Source organism: Nycticebus coucang, chromosome 3, assembly GCF_027406575.1.
Source record: "Nycticebus coucang isolate mNycCou1 chromosome 3, mNycCou1.pri, whole genome shotgun sequence".
Classification (NCBI taxonomy): domain Eukaryota; kingdom Metazoa; phylum Chordata; class Mammalia; order Primates; family Lorisidae; genus Nycticebus; species Nycticebus coucang.
This window is the reverse complement of record NC_069782.1, coordinates 157876876-157890251: the sequence shown is the minus strand read 5'-3', so window position 1 is coordinate 157890251 and position 13376 is coordinate 157876876. Positions and strand designations below refer to the sequence as shown.

The 13376-nt window shown below is 48.4% G+C and overlaps 1 protein-coding gene across 10 annotated transcripts in view; it reads left to right on the top strand.

Annotated features, from left to right (window-relative positions):
- The window catches only part of EBF3 (EBF transcription factor 3), a 119309-nt gene that overhangs the window by 93861 nt on the left and 12072 nt on the right, over positions 1-13376 (top strand). For all 10 annotated transcript variants that reach the window (XM_053584310.1, XM_053584308.1, XM_053584309.1 and 7 more), the window contains exon 11: positions 12873-12961. In XM_053584310.1, the coding sequence (XP_053440285.1) occupies positions 12873-12961 (89 nt within the window). The remainder of the gene's footprint in view (positions 1-12872; positions 12962-13376) is intronic.

The window sequence follows — 13376 nt, the reverse complement described above, 5'->3', positions numbered from 1 at the left end:
CCCAGTTCATTAGGTGATTCTTACCTGCCTGGCCGGTGAGGCCCGGGGCTCACGGCAACTGATGCTGGGCTCGTGCCCGCAGCGGCCTCCTGTGACCCCCTTGCTGTTCTGGGTCTACCTCAACAGTTGAGTCTGTCCAGGTATTGGAGGGGGTCTGTGCCCCACAGTCCTTCCCAGGGAGCCCCTGGAGAGTAGACACCTTTGCTTTTATGGGCACCATGCTCGTCACATTAGAGAATAGTGTGAGCCCTACGTAGATGGATGCTAGAGCTGCCCAGAACTGGGGTGGTCACCCCAACAGTGCCCAACACCTTTGCTTTAGTTGTGGAATTTCCTCACATTGTCTGAAGTGCTGTGTGTCACTGCCTCAGAACCCTTCATCTGGGACTGGGGACAACCTGCCATCCTTGGGGTCATTTTCACGTGTCCCCAGGGCCCCTTAGGCAGAGCTGCAAAGGAAGGGAGCAAGGGTTGCCACCTGGTGTCCTGTGCACTGGGGCAGCACAGCATGAAAGCAAACGGTGACCAATTAACCTGCCGGCATGCCAAGTGGGGGCCGGAGTGAGATCCGCTAACGTGCCCCTTTAAGGGGCGGGCCCTGAGGGCTCCCAGGGTCACTGCTGTCCCTCTCTTTCCTGTCTCGGAGGAGGCCAGGAGAGCGAGACACACCGTTTGTGCTGTGGCACAAGCAGACTATTTGTCCTAATCAGTGACACCCATTTACTAGAATTGCTTAAAATGAACTATACCTCATACAGAAATCGCACATTTAGAGAGTTCCATTCATCATCTGAAAATTGAGGGCCAGTAAACTTTTCTGCTCCTCCAGTGGGATCGTAGGCATGCATCAAAATGTTAAAAATGATTGGTGAGAGGGAGCTGTCACCCATTTATCAAGGAAAAGAACATTATTTGCTAATTTCCCAACCAGGCTGGTGACAGGGTGCTTCGTCTTTAGACCCACGGTGACCAGCTTGGCCTTTTTGTTATTAGTACAAGTCAAGCGCTTTTGGGCTGTTGCTAACAAGACGCATTTGTCTGTCATCAGAGGGGTCTTTGGTTGTTTTCCAAGTGGCTGTGACCAAGTCTGCTCCCTGCACCCCGATTGGCCGCACTTGTCGGGCTTGCACTCACCCAGGAGGAGAAACGAACTGATAAATCACGAAGTTTCCACGTCAAGGTGAGGCTATTGACTCTTCAGCACCAAACCTGACAAAATGCAACAGAGAGGAGACAGCCATTCATCTTCCCTAAAGGACAAAAGGGTCGTCAGGTTTCACTTAGTGACTGTGGGAATGTGGGCGACAAAGGCAGACCTGGCCTAAGTCCCCCAGGGCCCGGACCAGGCAGGTGCGCCAGGCCTGCTCCCTCACTCGCCCTGCAGTGGACCTCTGGAGGCTACCAGGAAGACAGTCGTGGGTGAAAAGGGCCACACCTGGGATTTTTTTTGAGTTTGGGTTGGGAAGGATGCACTTCTGAAAACCAGTTGGTCCGGGAGATGGTGGGGGTTTGTGGGGGAAGTGAACAAAAAGACCAGAACAAAGATGTGGGCCAGCTGAGGAGCAGAACGATGGCAGGGAGGGCAAGGTGTGACGCTGAGGCTGCAAGCTGCACTCTGCAAAGGTGCGACCACGGGAAGCCCTGGAACTTCACCCCGGCAGAGAACCTTAAACATAAGAAACCTTATGTTTCTTCAGTGTTCTGTGGTCCTAGAAGAACAGGAATGGGAACCAGCCACACTGCTGTTCCCCTTTCTGACTCATAAGTCACTGGCTACAGGCCTCCTCCTGCCCGGGCCATTCAGCTGGACACAGGGCCCGAGTTGGAAACCGATGGGGAGCGTGTTTCGCTTTGGCGTGAGTCTTGCTGGTAGGTTAGAGATTCTACTGGGCTTGGGGCCACTTGTGGTTTCATGAGAAGTTATTGTTTCTGGAAGGTCTTGAGATCTCTACACACACATTTGCTCTAGGCAGAGGCGTCGTTTATGAAAGTGTACCCTGAGAAAAAACGTTTTTACAAAATTATTTGAGGCTGGGTGATGGTTCACACCTGTATATCCTAGCCCTCTGGGTGGCCAAGGTGGGAACATCCCTTGAGCTCCAGAGTTCAAGACCAGTCTGAGCAAGAGTAAGAACCTGTCTCTACTAAAAATAGAAAAACTAGCCAGGCGTGGAGCTGGGTACCTGTAGTCCTAGCTACTTGGGATGCTAAGGCAAGTGGATTGTTTGAACCCAGTTTGAGGTTGCTGTGAGCTGTGACACTACGGCACTCCAGCCTGGGTGACAGAGTAAGACTCTGTCTCAAAAAAACCCCCAAAGAAACAAAAAAGAAGAAATTATCATTTGAATCAGTGGGCCCTTTTTTATTTGTTGTAGGAAATGCAAAATGAGTGGGATGTAGCCTTCTTCTCTTAGAATGGTTTTATGTCTGTTTTTGAGAAACAGTCTTATTCTGTCACCCTGGGTAGAGTTCATGGTGTTATAGCTCACAGTAATGTCAAACTCTTGGGCTCAAGCAAGCCTCTTGCCTCAGCCTCTTGAGTAGCTAGGATTATAGGCACCCACCACAATGCTGGCTAGATGTTTTTTAGAGATGGGGGTCTCATTCTTCTAAGAATGGTTTTTAAATAAAACACTGTCAACTTAAAAGGGAGGGCCATCAGTCAGGGGTGTGGACTGAAACATGAAATAGGAGTTTTCAAGTGCTTTTACGGAGCACGTGGGATCACCTGGCTTCACAAGGGAGGTGAGTGCACTTGGAGGTGTGTACGCCCTGGAAGGCTCCATTCAGAGTGTGCCGAATTTCAACACAGATGCTGCAGTTGAGACTGTAGGCTGCTGTGCATCTTGGTAAGCGTCGGTGTAAACCATCTTCTGGGAACTTTTCAAGGTGCCATGTGGCATGGGCCGTCTTTTCTTCCAGACCCCAACCTCTCACTGCCACTTGAGACATCCCTTCTCAAGTCTTCCACATGTGGAAACTTGTGGCTGGACGAAGTGAGCCCTGAAGCATCTCTGAGCCTCTTCAGGTCTGAAACATTCCAGGCATCTGATGAACATCAAGGAAGCCTAAAGTCAGAAAAACCCAGCGGGTTGGACTTGGAGGGATTCTGCCAGACCCTGTCTCCATCTTTTCACCCCCTTTTGTCTTCCCAGGAGAAGGCCCCTGTCAGGACTGTCCCCTCTTGTTTCATTCCTGAGGTGGGTGTGGCCTGTAGCACCTTGTCCTTGTGGCTCACATGAGCCTGTGCACCAGACAGGGGTCAGTCGGATGCATCACTTCTGGCCCTAGTTTAGAAGACCAACTTGGTGTTTTGTTTTCTTTCTGATGGACACATTCCCGGTACAGAAACATCTCCAGTAACCTTTAGGTCTGTCGCCACTGAACTTCCAGCCTCTTAAGGCAAGGGCTGTGGCTCCTCTTGGGACAGGTAGGGGGACAGAGAGATGGCTCTACAACACAGTTGGCACTAGACTGTGGCATATCCCAAAGACTGCATACATGCCGTGTGTGAAAATGGCAATCAAGTTAGCTTAGTTTTAATTCTCTGAAGGGAAGGTAACTATACCACTGCCAAACTCCGCATGGGGACCGGGGCTACAGCCTGGCCCTGCTCCCTGCATGTGGGACGCTCACACACGGATGTTCTGTGTTTACAACCCCAAGGACAGGGCCTGTGTAGTCTTTGCTGTGGATACCTGCCGTGTGCTGAGCCCTGTCCACCAGTGGGCTGTGAGCCCCCCTTCCTCCTCCCCATGTCCCACAACCACCCGTGCTATTCCTGTGTGCTTGGAAAATACCAACTGACTGGAATGATCTTTAAGATGAGAGCAGCGGCTCATCTTCCAGGTGTGATATGATGTTGAAGGTCATACTGTGGCTTGACCTGCTTCTGGCCATAGCGTTCACTGTTTGCCTCAGGCCTACCTGGGCCAGGTACTCAGCTGAACATGGAGGAGGAGTCAGAGAGGGGCTTGTAGGTGCCCATGTGGGCCACCCTCCTTGCCCCCTGTCAGCAGGTTCTTTGCCAAGGGAAGCAACTCCATCTTCATTGTGGCAGCTCTCGGCGGATGTCTGATGTAGAAGCCACACGTGCAGTCCCGCTGACTCAGAGTCTTGTGGGAATGAAAGAGGATATAGAAAAGAAGTTAATAAAATAATCATAATGAAGAAGGTGCTAAGTCCTGTGAGAACAGGAACAACTGAAGAGACATGGGATTTGAGAGCAGGGCGCGGGGTGGCTGTGCAAAACTACACCTCTGGGTGCTCCACTGTGGGGTTGGGCCGGCCACAGGAGGGAAGAGAGGTCTCATGAGGACACAGTGGACTTTGGCTCCCCAAACAGCGTGGGATTCGGGGCCCTGTAGGGAAACTTTTACATGAGGCGCGCATTCAGCATGCCATGTTCAAGGACTGTTTTCAGGGATGTCTCGGCGATGTCTTTAGAGGCTCTGCCTTAGAACCTTCCTTTTTATTATGCAACCCAAGCAACCAGGAGTTAAAAAGGCCTCCAAGGAGAGTGAAAGGGTGATGAGACTGGGAAACCGCATCGCGTTCCCCAGGAGCGAGGTGTCCTGCCTGCTGCCTGACCCTCCTGCAGGCCAGCGAGGGGCTCCATGCTTTGCCCTGGGCTGGAGGCAGTGCTCAGACCCTGGCAGGTGTTTCCCTTAGTACACATATCCTAATTCGGATTAGAAATAGTAAAAACAGTTCATATATAATTTACATATCTTAAAATTTACCCCAAATGTGTGATTCAGTAGTTTTTAGCATGTTTGCAAAGTTGCGCAGCCATCAGTCCAGTTTAGGAACATTTTTGTCACACAGAAAGAGACACCTGTGCCCATCGGCTGTCACCTCCACTGTGTTCCCCTCCCAAGACCCTGGGAACCCCACAGATCTCCTTTCTGACACTGGACTTGCCTCCTCTGGTCGCTTCATACAAAAGGGACCATACAAGACATGGCTCTATGTGTCTGGCTTTATTCCCTTAGCATAAAATGTTTTCATGGTTTATCCACGTTGTAGCATGGGTCAGAATGGCATTCCTTTGTATGGCTGTATAATGTTCCTTTGTATGGACATACCACATTTGTTTGTTTGGTTATTCATTCATCTGTTGGTGGATATTTGGATATTATAAAAAGTGCTGCCATGATCGTTCATGAATGTGTTTTTGTGTGGACATGTCAGAAATGTTCTGTGCACTTTCGCTTCTCAGAATCAAAAATGTGATGCCTTCCATGTTGGCCAGGCGTCTCCACCTGCCAGGCAGGTGTCACTCAGCCCTTCTGGGCACCTACTGTGTGCAGTGCCCCTGAATTCACAGGGAAGGCCTGTAGCAGAGGCCCCTTCTCCCTTCCAGGAGGAGAGTGGATGCCTGAACAAGTGAAAGGTTGGCTGGAAAAGTGTTCCTTCTGGAGCTCAGCCAAGCCCAGGCACAGAAGGAAATCCTTCCTCTTGTCCCCAGCTGTAGCAGGGACACTTATACTGGGAGTGGGAGGTTGAGCTTTCAGAGCTCATTTTTCAGTTTACTTCTGTGAGGAGATTTTCCGTTGGCTTAAAGTGTGCAAATCCATCGCCTGGACAGCTCCCCACATGGTGTTCTGGTTCCTGCTGGGATTGTAAGACCTCCCAGCTCCTTCTGAAAAGTCTCTGAGAGGCTTGATGACACAGAGACACCTGAATTTTCTTGTATAAAGAGGAGGAGAACTCTAGACAGCATGTGACCTTCTGATTGTATTGAGGATGAGTTTTGTGGGATGGAGTCTATTTTCCTTTTGTTTACAGGCTTGTCTGTGCTGAGAGACAGAGGTGAAAATGTTAGAACAGGCTTTGTAGCGGGTGCGAGTTACAGGATGGCCAGGGCTGTGCCCAGACCTCAGAGCACCTGTCTCTGGGCCACGTGCCAGCTCCAGAGGCAGGAAGAGCGGCACCACGTGCCTTGGTCTTCCCACCTGCGCAGCTGGGCTTCGTAGATGTAGTTTTGCCATGACTATAAAAGCCATAATCCTGTGTATTCTTTGAGGTATGTAAACAGAATTGTTTGAATGCAATCCAACAGTTGTCAGCAAGGGTATTATTTTGGGAACAAGGAAGATGAGCTGTCCCCTTTTCTGCGTTTGGTGTCACATCACAATGGTGCAGTCGGCTGCCAGGCAGTGGTGAATGGAAGCTGGTCCCTGTGCACGAGGCCCGGTGGGCGGCTGCCTGTGCGGTACTGGAGCGGCATTCCCAATACTCCCACTAGAAGTCAAGCGCTTTTCCCATCCTTGGAAGACACCTGCAACTGGCAGGTTGGGGGGCATTCTGGAATAGCCAGTGTGAAGCCCAGACTGACCTCAGGTGGGTCTGAGCCATCCCTGCTGGCTTTGAGGGCCCCATGGGTGAGAAGAGCCAGGATGTTAGAAAAGCCAACATCACAGCTATGAAGGAAAACCGGGGTGAGCCTCGTAGTTTAGAAGGGGGTGACCTTAGGCCCCCTCGTTTGTCCCTGGGCCAGGCCGGCCCCTGTGGGCAGTGCCCAGTGCACGACGCAGAGGCTGCACGGCCTTTGTGTTTTGCTGTGCACACCGCAATGCCTGGCTCACCCTGCCGAGTTCTGTGATTGAAATTCATTGCCAAATTTATTGAGAAATTAATGAGAAAAGCTGCAAAGTATTGACTTTGAGAGGAAAACACAACTCATCTTGAATGAGGAGGAAAATGCAGCAATAATTTAGCCACTATTGATCTGGCCCTGTCCATGTATTGATCTTCATTTTACAATATTAATTTGCACCTGCAATCGGCTGCAAAGGGAACCGATTTCATTTCATGGCTGCGTTAATGTGCAAAGCATTAGGTGCTCTTAAGAAGCGGGGGATTACACGTTGTATCGGGAAGGCAGGTATTTTTTTTTTCTATTTTTGCTTGTTACTGAAATAGACTAAAAATTAATTTTTTTGTCGGACAAAATATGAAAGCAAAAACCCATCTAAAACAGAGCCCTCCTCTTAGCTGCCCCGGCTGCTTTTCATCCACTCGAGGAGCCGTCAGCCGCCTGAAACTCCAGCCACCGCTCATCATCATGCCCAGATCAGTTCAAAGTTCATGAAATTTCTATGAGCATTGATCTCGCCCCATTGATTTTTTTTGCAGCAGATCTTTGAAATTTTAATTTCCCGAGCATCTGAATTTCTTATAGATGAAATGCGCTTGGTGGAGACAGTTGATGATAAAGTGGAGAACTTAGCATCATTTTAGAGCCTAAAAAAGGGAGGAAAAACAGGCGTTGGCAGACTTTGTGTAATGTTTCTGAGGTGGAGGGATGAGGGTGTCCTGGTGGGGGAGGCTCCTCGGGGGAGCGAAGTATTAATTTTGTCTCCCCTGGCCACACATTTTTAATGCAACTTTTTATACAGTCATTTTTTGAGGGAAAAGCTATCTGGAGAACCAGCAGGACAGAGAGACATTCTTCACCGCACAATCATTTGCTCACAGCGGTCTTTATCACCTGGTCAAGCTCACCTAGTTACTTATCAGTAGGACATTTAATAACCTCAAGGTGATATAATTGCTATTGGCATTTTTCCCCCTTGGATTCAGCTGGTTAATGTGTAAACTACTTGTCAGCAAATAGCACTTTGTCACTGAAATCACTAACACCCTCTAGAGGAATGTCTTTGTATTGAGCAATTTAATTTTACTTTATTTAATTTTTACACATTACAACCTGTGTTCATTCAGGCACACTGACGGCTCACAGTCTGTCGGGGCAGGGCCCGGGTATCCCTGTTAGTAAAATATACTATATCTTATTTAACAATCCCGATCGCCTTAATTGAAGTGCGTCCTTGTCCCTCAGAAAAGGAACTGCAGATGTTCTTATTATGTAGTTATGTTGCTAATGTGAAAAACGGCCTCATTATGAGGGTCTGTTTGTAGCTAGAAAATTACTGCATTATGACAAATGCATGATTGGAAGTTACAGGAAGATGATCATTATTGAAATGAAACTGGAACTCATTTAATAGCTGCAGCCAGCAGCTGGAATGGAGCAAATGAATGTCTTCCTGTTTTTATTGTTGTAGTCAGGTTTTCAGGCAGGAGGAGAATTTGTGCTAAACTGAAAACTTCTTGTATCTCTCTTTGCTTGCTGGGCTTCGGCTTAAACAATGGCGAAGTGATGCTGCGCGTACCCGTTTCCTACGTGGTGTCTCCTCCCTCACAAGTTTCATGGTGCTGTTTGAGAGACACTGTGGCAGGAAGAGCCATGGACTCTAGGCGTGCTCACGGGTAGTGCATGCGGCTCGAGGGCTGGGCTGGTCTCCAGCTCTCCCTGACAGGGTGGTCAGGAGGTTGCTGTCACAATGAAGTTTTGTCACTGTGGCCCCTCCTCTTGCTCCTGTCCAGTCCTGCTGTGTGGACAGGAAACCTCCAGGCCTGGATGGGGGACTCTGCTGCGGCTCACAGGATGCTCCTGGGGGTGGGTTCCCCACACCTGGGCAGAGCCACGGCAGAGCGAGTATTAGCTGCTTAATAAACGTCCCTTACACAAACGGCATCGAAGCCTGTTCCTCTGGCCATCTCCTTTCCAGGGGTGCTGCTCTTTGTCAAAAACACGCACTGGCCCCAGACATATGTATTTTCCAACCTGGAATGTTTTATGTGTGTAAATCAACCCAGAAGTACTGAACATGTTCCCTTGCTTAATTTAATTGAATGAGGTTTATAAGTTAATGGACTTGCTCTTCAGGTCTGATAAAATAATCATACGCATTTTGGGGTATTAGAGACCAACACCGAACTCAGGGCAGGGCTGGCTGACAAAGCAGGTTAAGCCATCAAAATGAAAACCGCAACTGTGTATGTCACGGGAAAGAAAACCCCACTGCCTCCTGCCGGCTGGCCTGTCTCTAATTGCGGCGGCCAGTCGGAGCTGCCCTGGCCACAGCTGTGGCTCAGCGCCTGGTGCCATCCGCTGCCACATTAGCTGCAGCAATCCCAACTCGACCTGACATCACAGACCGTTAAAATTTTATCAATTGCGGTATGATTAATCCCCCAGTACACGGGCATGGCTTAAATATTTAGAATGCTGCTTCTGCTATGACTTTAATGCATGTAAAGTAACAAGATTAACTCCAGTACATTCAAATACATTTAAATATGTATCCTCCCGAGCTGTAGGCTATTCCAGCATGTCGGAATCATTGGGTCTATGTGGTTGTGTCAGGCTCTATTTGCATGCCCTTGCTGGATACTGGTCTGTATGTGATAGGCGGATATCTGGCCTGGCACAGACTGCCTGATTGCCTGCCTCATTTGGCATGGAATGTGATTCCCGGCTATTCTAGCTTCTGATTCATTCAGGTTTTATTGCTGTGTAATTTTCTTATTCTAAAATAAAAGCTCTCCAACAAAAATTACTATGCATTAGGCCGCGGTAGCCTACTCAAATGGATATTAATACAGTTTATCTCTAAAAGGACGAGTAATGTATTTGAAACAGATAAAAGGCCCTCCACTAAATGAGGAATGTTAATATCTTATGGCACGGGTTAATAAAGAGATATTTCACAGGGGAGATTTGTTTTATGACGTTTGATACAACAGCCTTGTAATCTGACATATCTTAAACGATACAATTCTGCACACACATTCATCTCTTATACTCGGCAGCCCATCAGAGTGAAATTTGAATTCAGGACAAATAATGGGCACTAATTACTTCTGGGGGGGCACTTATTATAAAACTCATTCTCTCACAGGCAGATATGGGGCCATCCGTGTGGAAAGTTGGGTGCTCACAATACGCTTTGAGATACGTATTTTTTTTTCCCCCTTCAGCAGAAAATAACATTTGTTTTTGTTGTGTTTAAGGCAGAGTTTAAATTAATTTAACCCAGTGACACATGTTGGGAGACTAAGCATACTGCTAAATAATTCCTGGGAATAAATTGCTTGGGAACCAAGTACATTAATTTACAGCTCTTGTGATGCTGAAAGATGTGTGTGGGGGGGGAGAGGATGGACAAATATTAACATAAAACAAATTTGCCTTATTCTTCTTCATATTTCTTCTTCATCCCCAACTCAGCTCACCCAAGGCTCCTTCTCTAATTATCCATGAGGTCAGTAAGCAGAATTGGGAAGAGGCCGGGGGATCAATACGAATTATCCCTGAGCAAACCGGTGCTGACAGTTTGAATCGTAGCATATGTTTACCCAAAATCAGGCAATTTATCTTAATATCAGCAGAGTAATGCAGTGCAGGTGAAAGGTCAGCCAATCTCTCCCCCTCATAATTACCCAGTTCTAAAACAGGAAAGTGGTATTGATTGGCCTGGCTCGGGGCTCTGCGACTGGACGTGCCCGCGCCTTGCCCTGGCGCGGCTGGGCTCTGCCTGTAAACCCGGCTCGCTGGGGTTTATTAGATGTGTGTGACAGCCCTCTGCTTTCTCCTCCTGTTGTAGAATTTGCCAGTGAAGTCTCAAAAGATCCTGGACTTTGCCAGGTGTTGGGAGTGGAGGGACAGGTTCTGGGCAGTGCCGTAGGCCAGCCTGGCAGGACCCAGTTGTCACTGCAGAGGTGACTGCTCTTGGAGGCATGGAGCCAAATCGGATAACCCCACCCAAGTGCTCACAAACCTCTCTGATGCCTGAATGCTTGTCACTTCTCCTGCAATAGGCAGACAAGGGCCTTTAAAAATTCTTACATGTGAACTCGCCAGGCTGCCTGTAGCAAGCTCCTGGAAGGGAGTTAAAGCAGGGCCAGCAGCCCAGCCCCTTCGCAGTGGCCTGCATCCAGCCTGGCGGCGGGGCCTACAGTGGCACAGTGACGTGTCACCTCCAAACCTCCAATGGAGTCCCCTGCTTACACTTGGCAGTGCTCTCAAGACGTGAGTGCTCTTTAGGCTGAATCGAGAGGTGAAAGGGGACCTCATATTTATACTGCTTTAAAATATTTTTGGTCTTAGAAGAAGAGTATCAGTTCAAATGAAACACTGGAAAACGTCCCTCCCTGAATGAGAGTGGATGGTTATTACCAGTCATAAAGCTTCTGAAAGCTTGCATTAAAGTGCCTATCACCTGTCAGCGGCATTTGCATGAAATCAATAACGGCCGCCCATCTATCTTTCCTGATCACCTTTCATGAGGCCGATTCATTAAGTCAAACAGTCATGGTGATTAGCTGGGAGAGAGGAGAGACCTGGCGTGCTGGAAATGCACTGTGGGCCACCTTTTTTGTTCCCTGGTCAAGAAATGTAATACTTTATCTAATCCTGTTTGGACCAAGTTGCTTGGTGAGGCTGGAGAGGCCGCCCATGCGCCCTGCTGCCCGCCTGTGCTGTGCCTGACACCCTGGCCCGGGCCTAGGCAGAGACATGACAAATTGTCCCCCAAGTCAACGCTGACAGCTTCTGATGATTAATGGTCTGATTATGAAGTGGTTTTACACATATAGAATTTACATCACAGAGAGTTAGAAATTTTGCCATGTCACATACGCCGAGGCATTTTGAAGAGCTTTACTATTTGCAAAGAAAAAAGAGGGCAAAATCCCAGCAAAAGCCATGTCATGTAAAATCAATACGTCGGATCAATGCTTTATTAACAAGAAAATGTCTTACTTCACATTCCTGTGCGGACCTTTGTCTCCGGGATGTATGATGGAATGTCAAATCATATTGTGCTCCTCAACTTCCAGGCGCATTATCGAGTGTACATGTGAGTCTCTCTGTGTTGCTTACGAGACGTGCCAAGGGCCTGAGCACTCGAGGATAACGGTGACCAATTATTTTGGAGAGCGCTTTCCGAGGCAGCCCCTAACCTTCCTCATAGGAAGCCACATCCTTTGTGTTTCCCTGAGCTGTGCAGACCTGCTGAGTTGGGTGGTGTTAATCATCAGATTACTAATGAGTGATGGCCCAAATGGCGGGCCGGGTAATGAATAGATGGCGGCGGGTCTTATTAGTCTCCGAAAACCCCCTGATTTATGTCGCTCCGTGCACCGTGGAGTTACTCCACAGAAAACCGGTGTCTACATCAAGAAGTAATGTACTCTAATAAGTATTTTCATCTTAACTCGCGTCCCCGGGCCTGCGGGCTCAGTTTTTGTTGGAGTCAGGCAGAGCCATAATAAAGCCCGATGGCTCCTTATAAAGCTTGTTAAACACAGTGTGTGCAGTCGGATGGAGTCCCGGCCGTGATTCATGCACTGTACACAGTGCGTGTGCTGCTGATTTATGGCCACGCACAGTTCATAGTCAAAATTACAATTTGAGGGATAAAAAGATTAATTACTATTTGTGGCCGGCAATTTTGTGAGGCTGGTGGATTGCAGCTGCAGAATGATAGTGCTCTACATCAGTTTGTAGTCAGCCATTCACAGATTATTAAGGCTTTGCAAGAGTAAGTGCTCCTCCTGCCTGGTTTGTGCTCAGGCAATATGCTAGACAAAAAAGGACCACAGGGATAAATCTGAGGCTAGCAATAGCTGGACATATGTCATAATTGCCAGTTTCCCATAAATCCCTGGCCGGTGCAGAAGGCACCGCGTGATGCAGACATCACATCACATCACTGCGGTGGTGATGGCCATGTGTGGCCCCGAGACCTGTAACTTCCTGACTGCACAGTCATTTTTACAGTGAATCAAGGACCCTTTGACTTGCTTCCGGTCTAATTATAGATTAGAAATAATCATTGCTTTTATGTGCAAAAGAAAGGGGGGAGATGCTTTCCTTAAGACACAGCTAGCGTCTCAAGGGTGCTTGCCTTAGAGAATGTGCGAGAAGAAACACACATTTATTTGTACGCGTGCAATGAACCGGTAATGGATGACGTAAAAGTAATTAACCTGATCTGCGTTTCTGTGTCCTGTTGCAGCCCTTAATGAACCAACCATAGATTACGGCTTTCAGAGGTTGCAGAAAGTGATCCCAAGACATCCGGGTGATCCCGAAAGGTTACCCAAGGTCAGTAAAAGCAAGAGGAGCCTTGCTCAGGGTGGGGCCACGGGACTGGTTCTGGTTTGGGGTCAGCAAGTGCTCTGGGCAGGGGGGACCTTGGGTGCCCCAAACCTTGTGCACCCGACATGGCCGACAGGTGTGAGGAGGCCTGTGCCTGGCCCGCTGCAGAGGTGGGCGAAAGGGTGAGAGGCGAGCGAATGCCATTTTACATTTCCTCTCCAAAGGGCCACATTTTTTAAGGGAAGAAAAGAATAGCTTTTCTGATAACAAATATTTTGGATTCTGTGAGGGGGACATAAACTTCCTCGTAATGAAATAGTTCAATTAAACATTTTCCACTTCAGTACCCCGAGCTGATTTCCATCTAAGCAGCCCCAGTCTGATCTGTGATTACTTGACTCTTGTTTTCCTTTCATTTTCT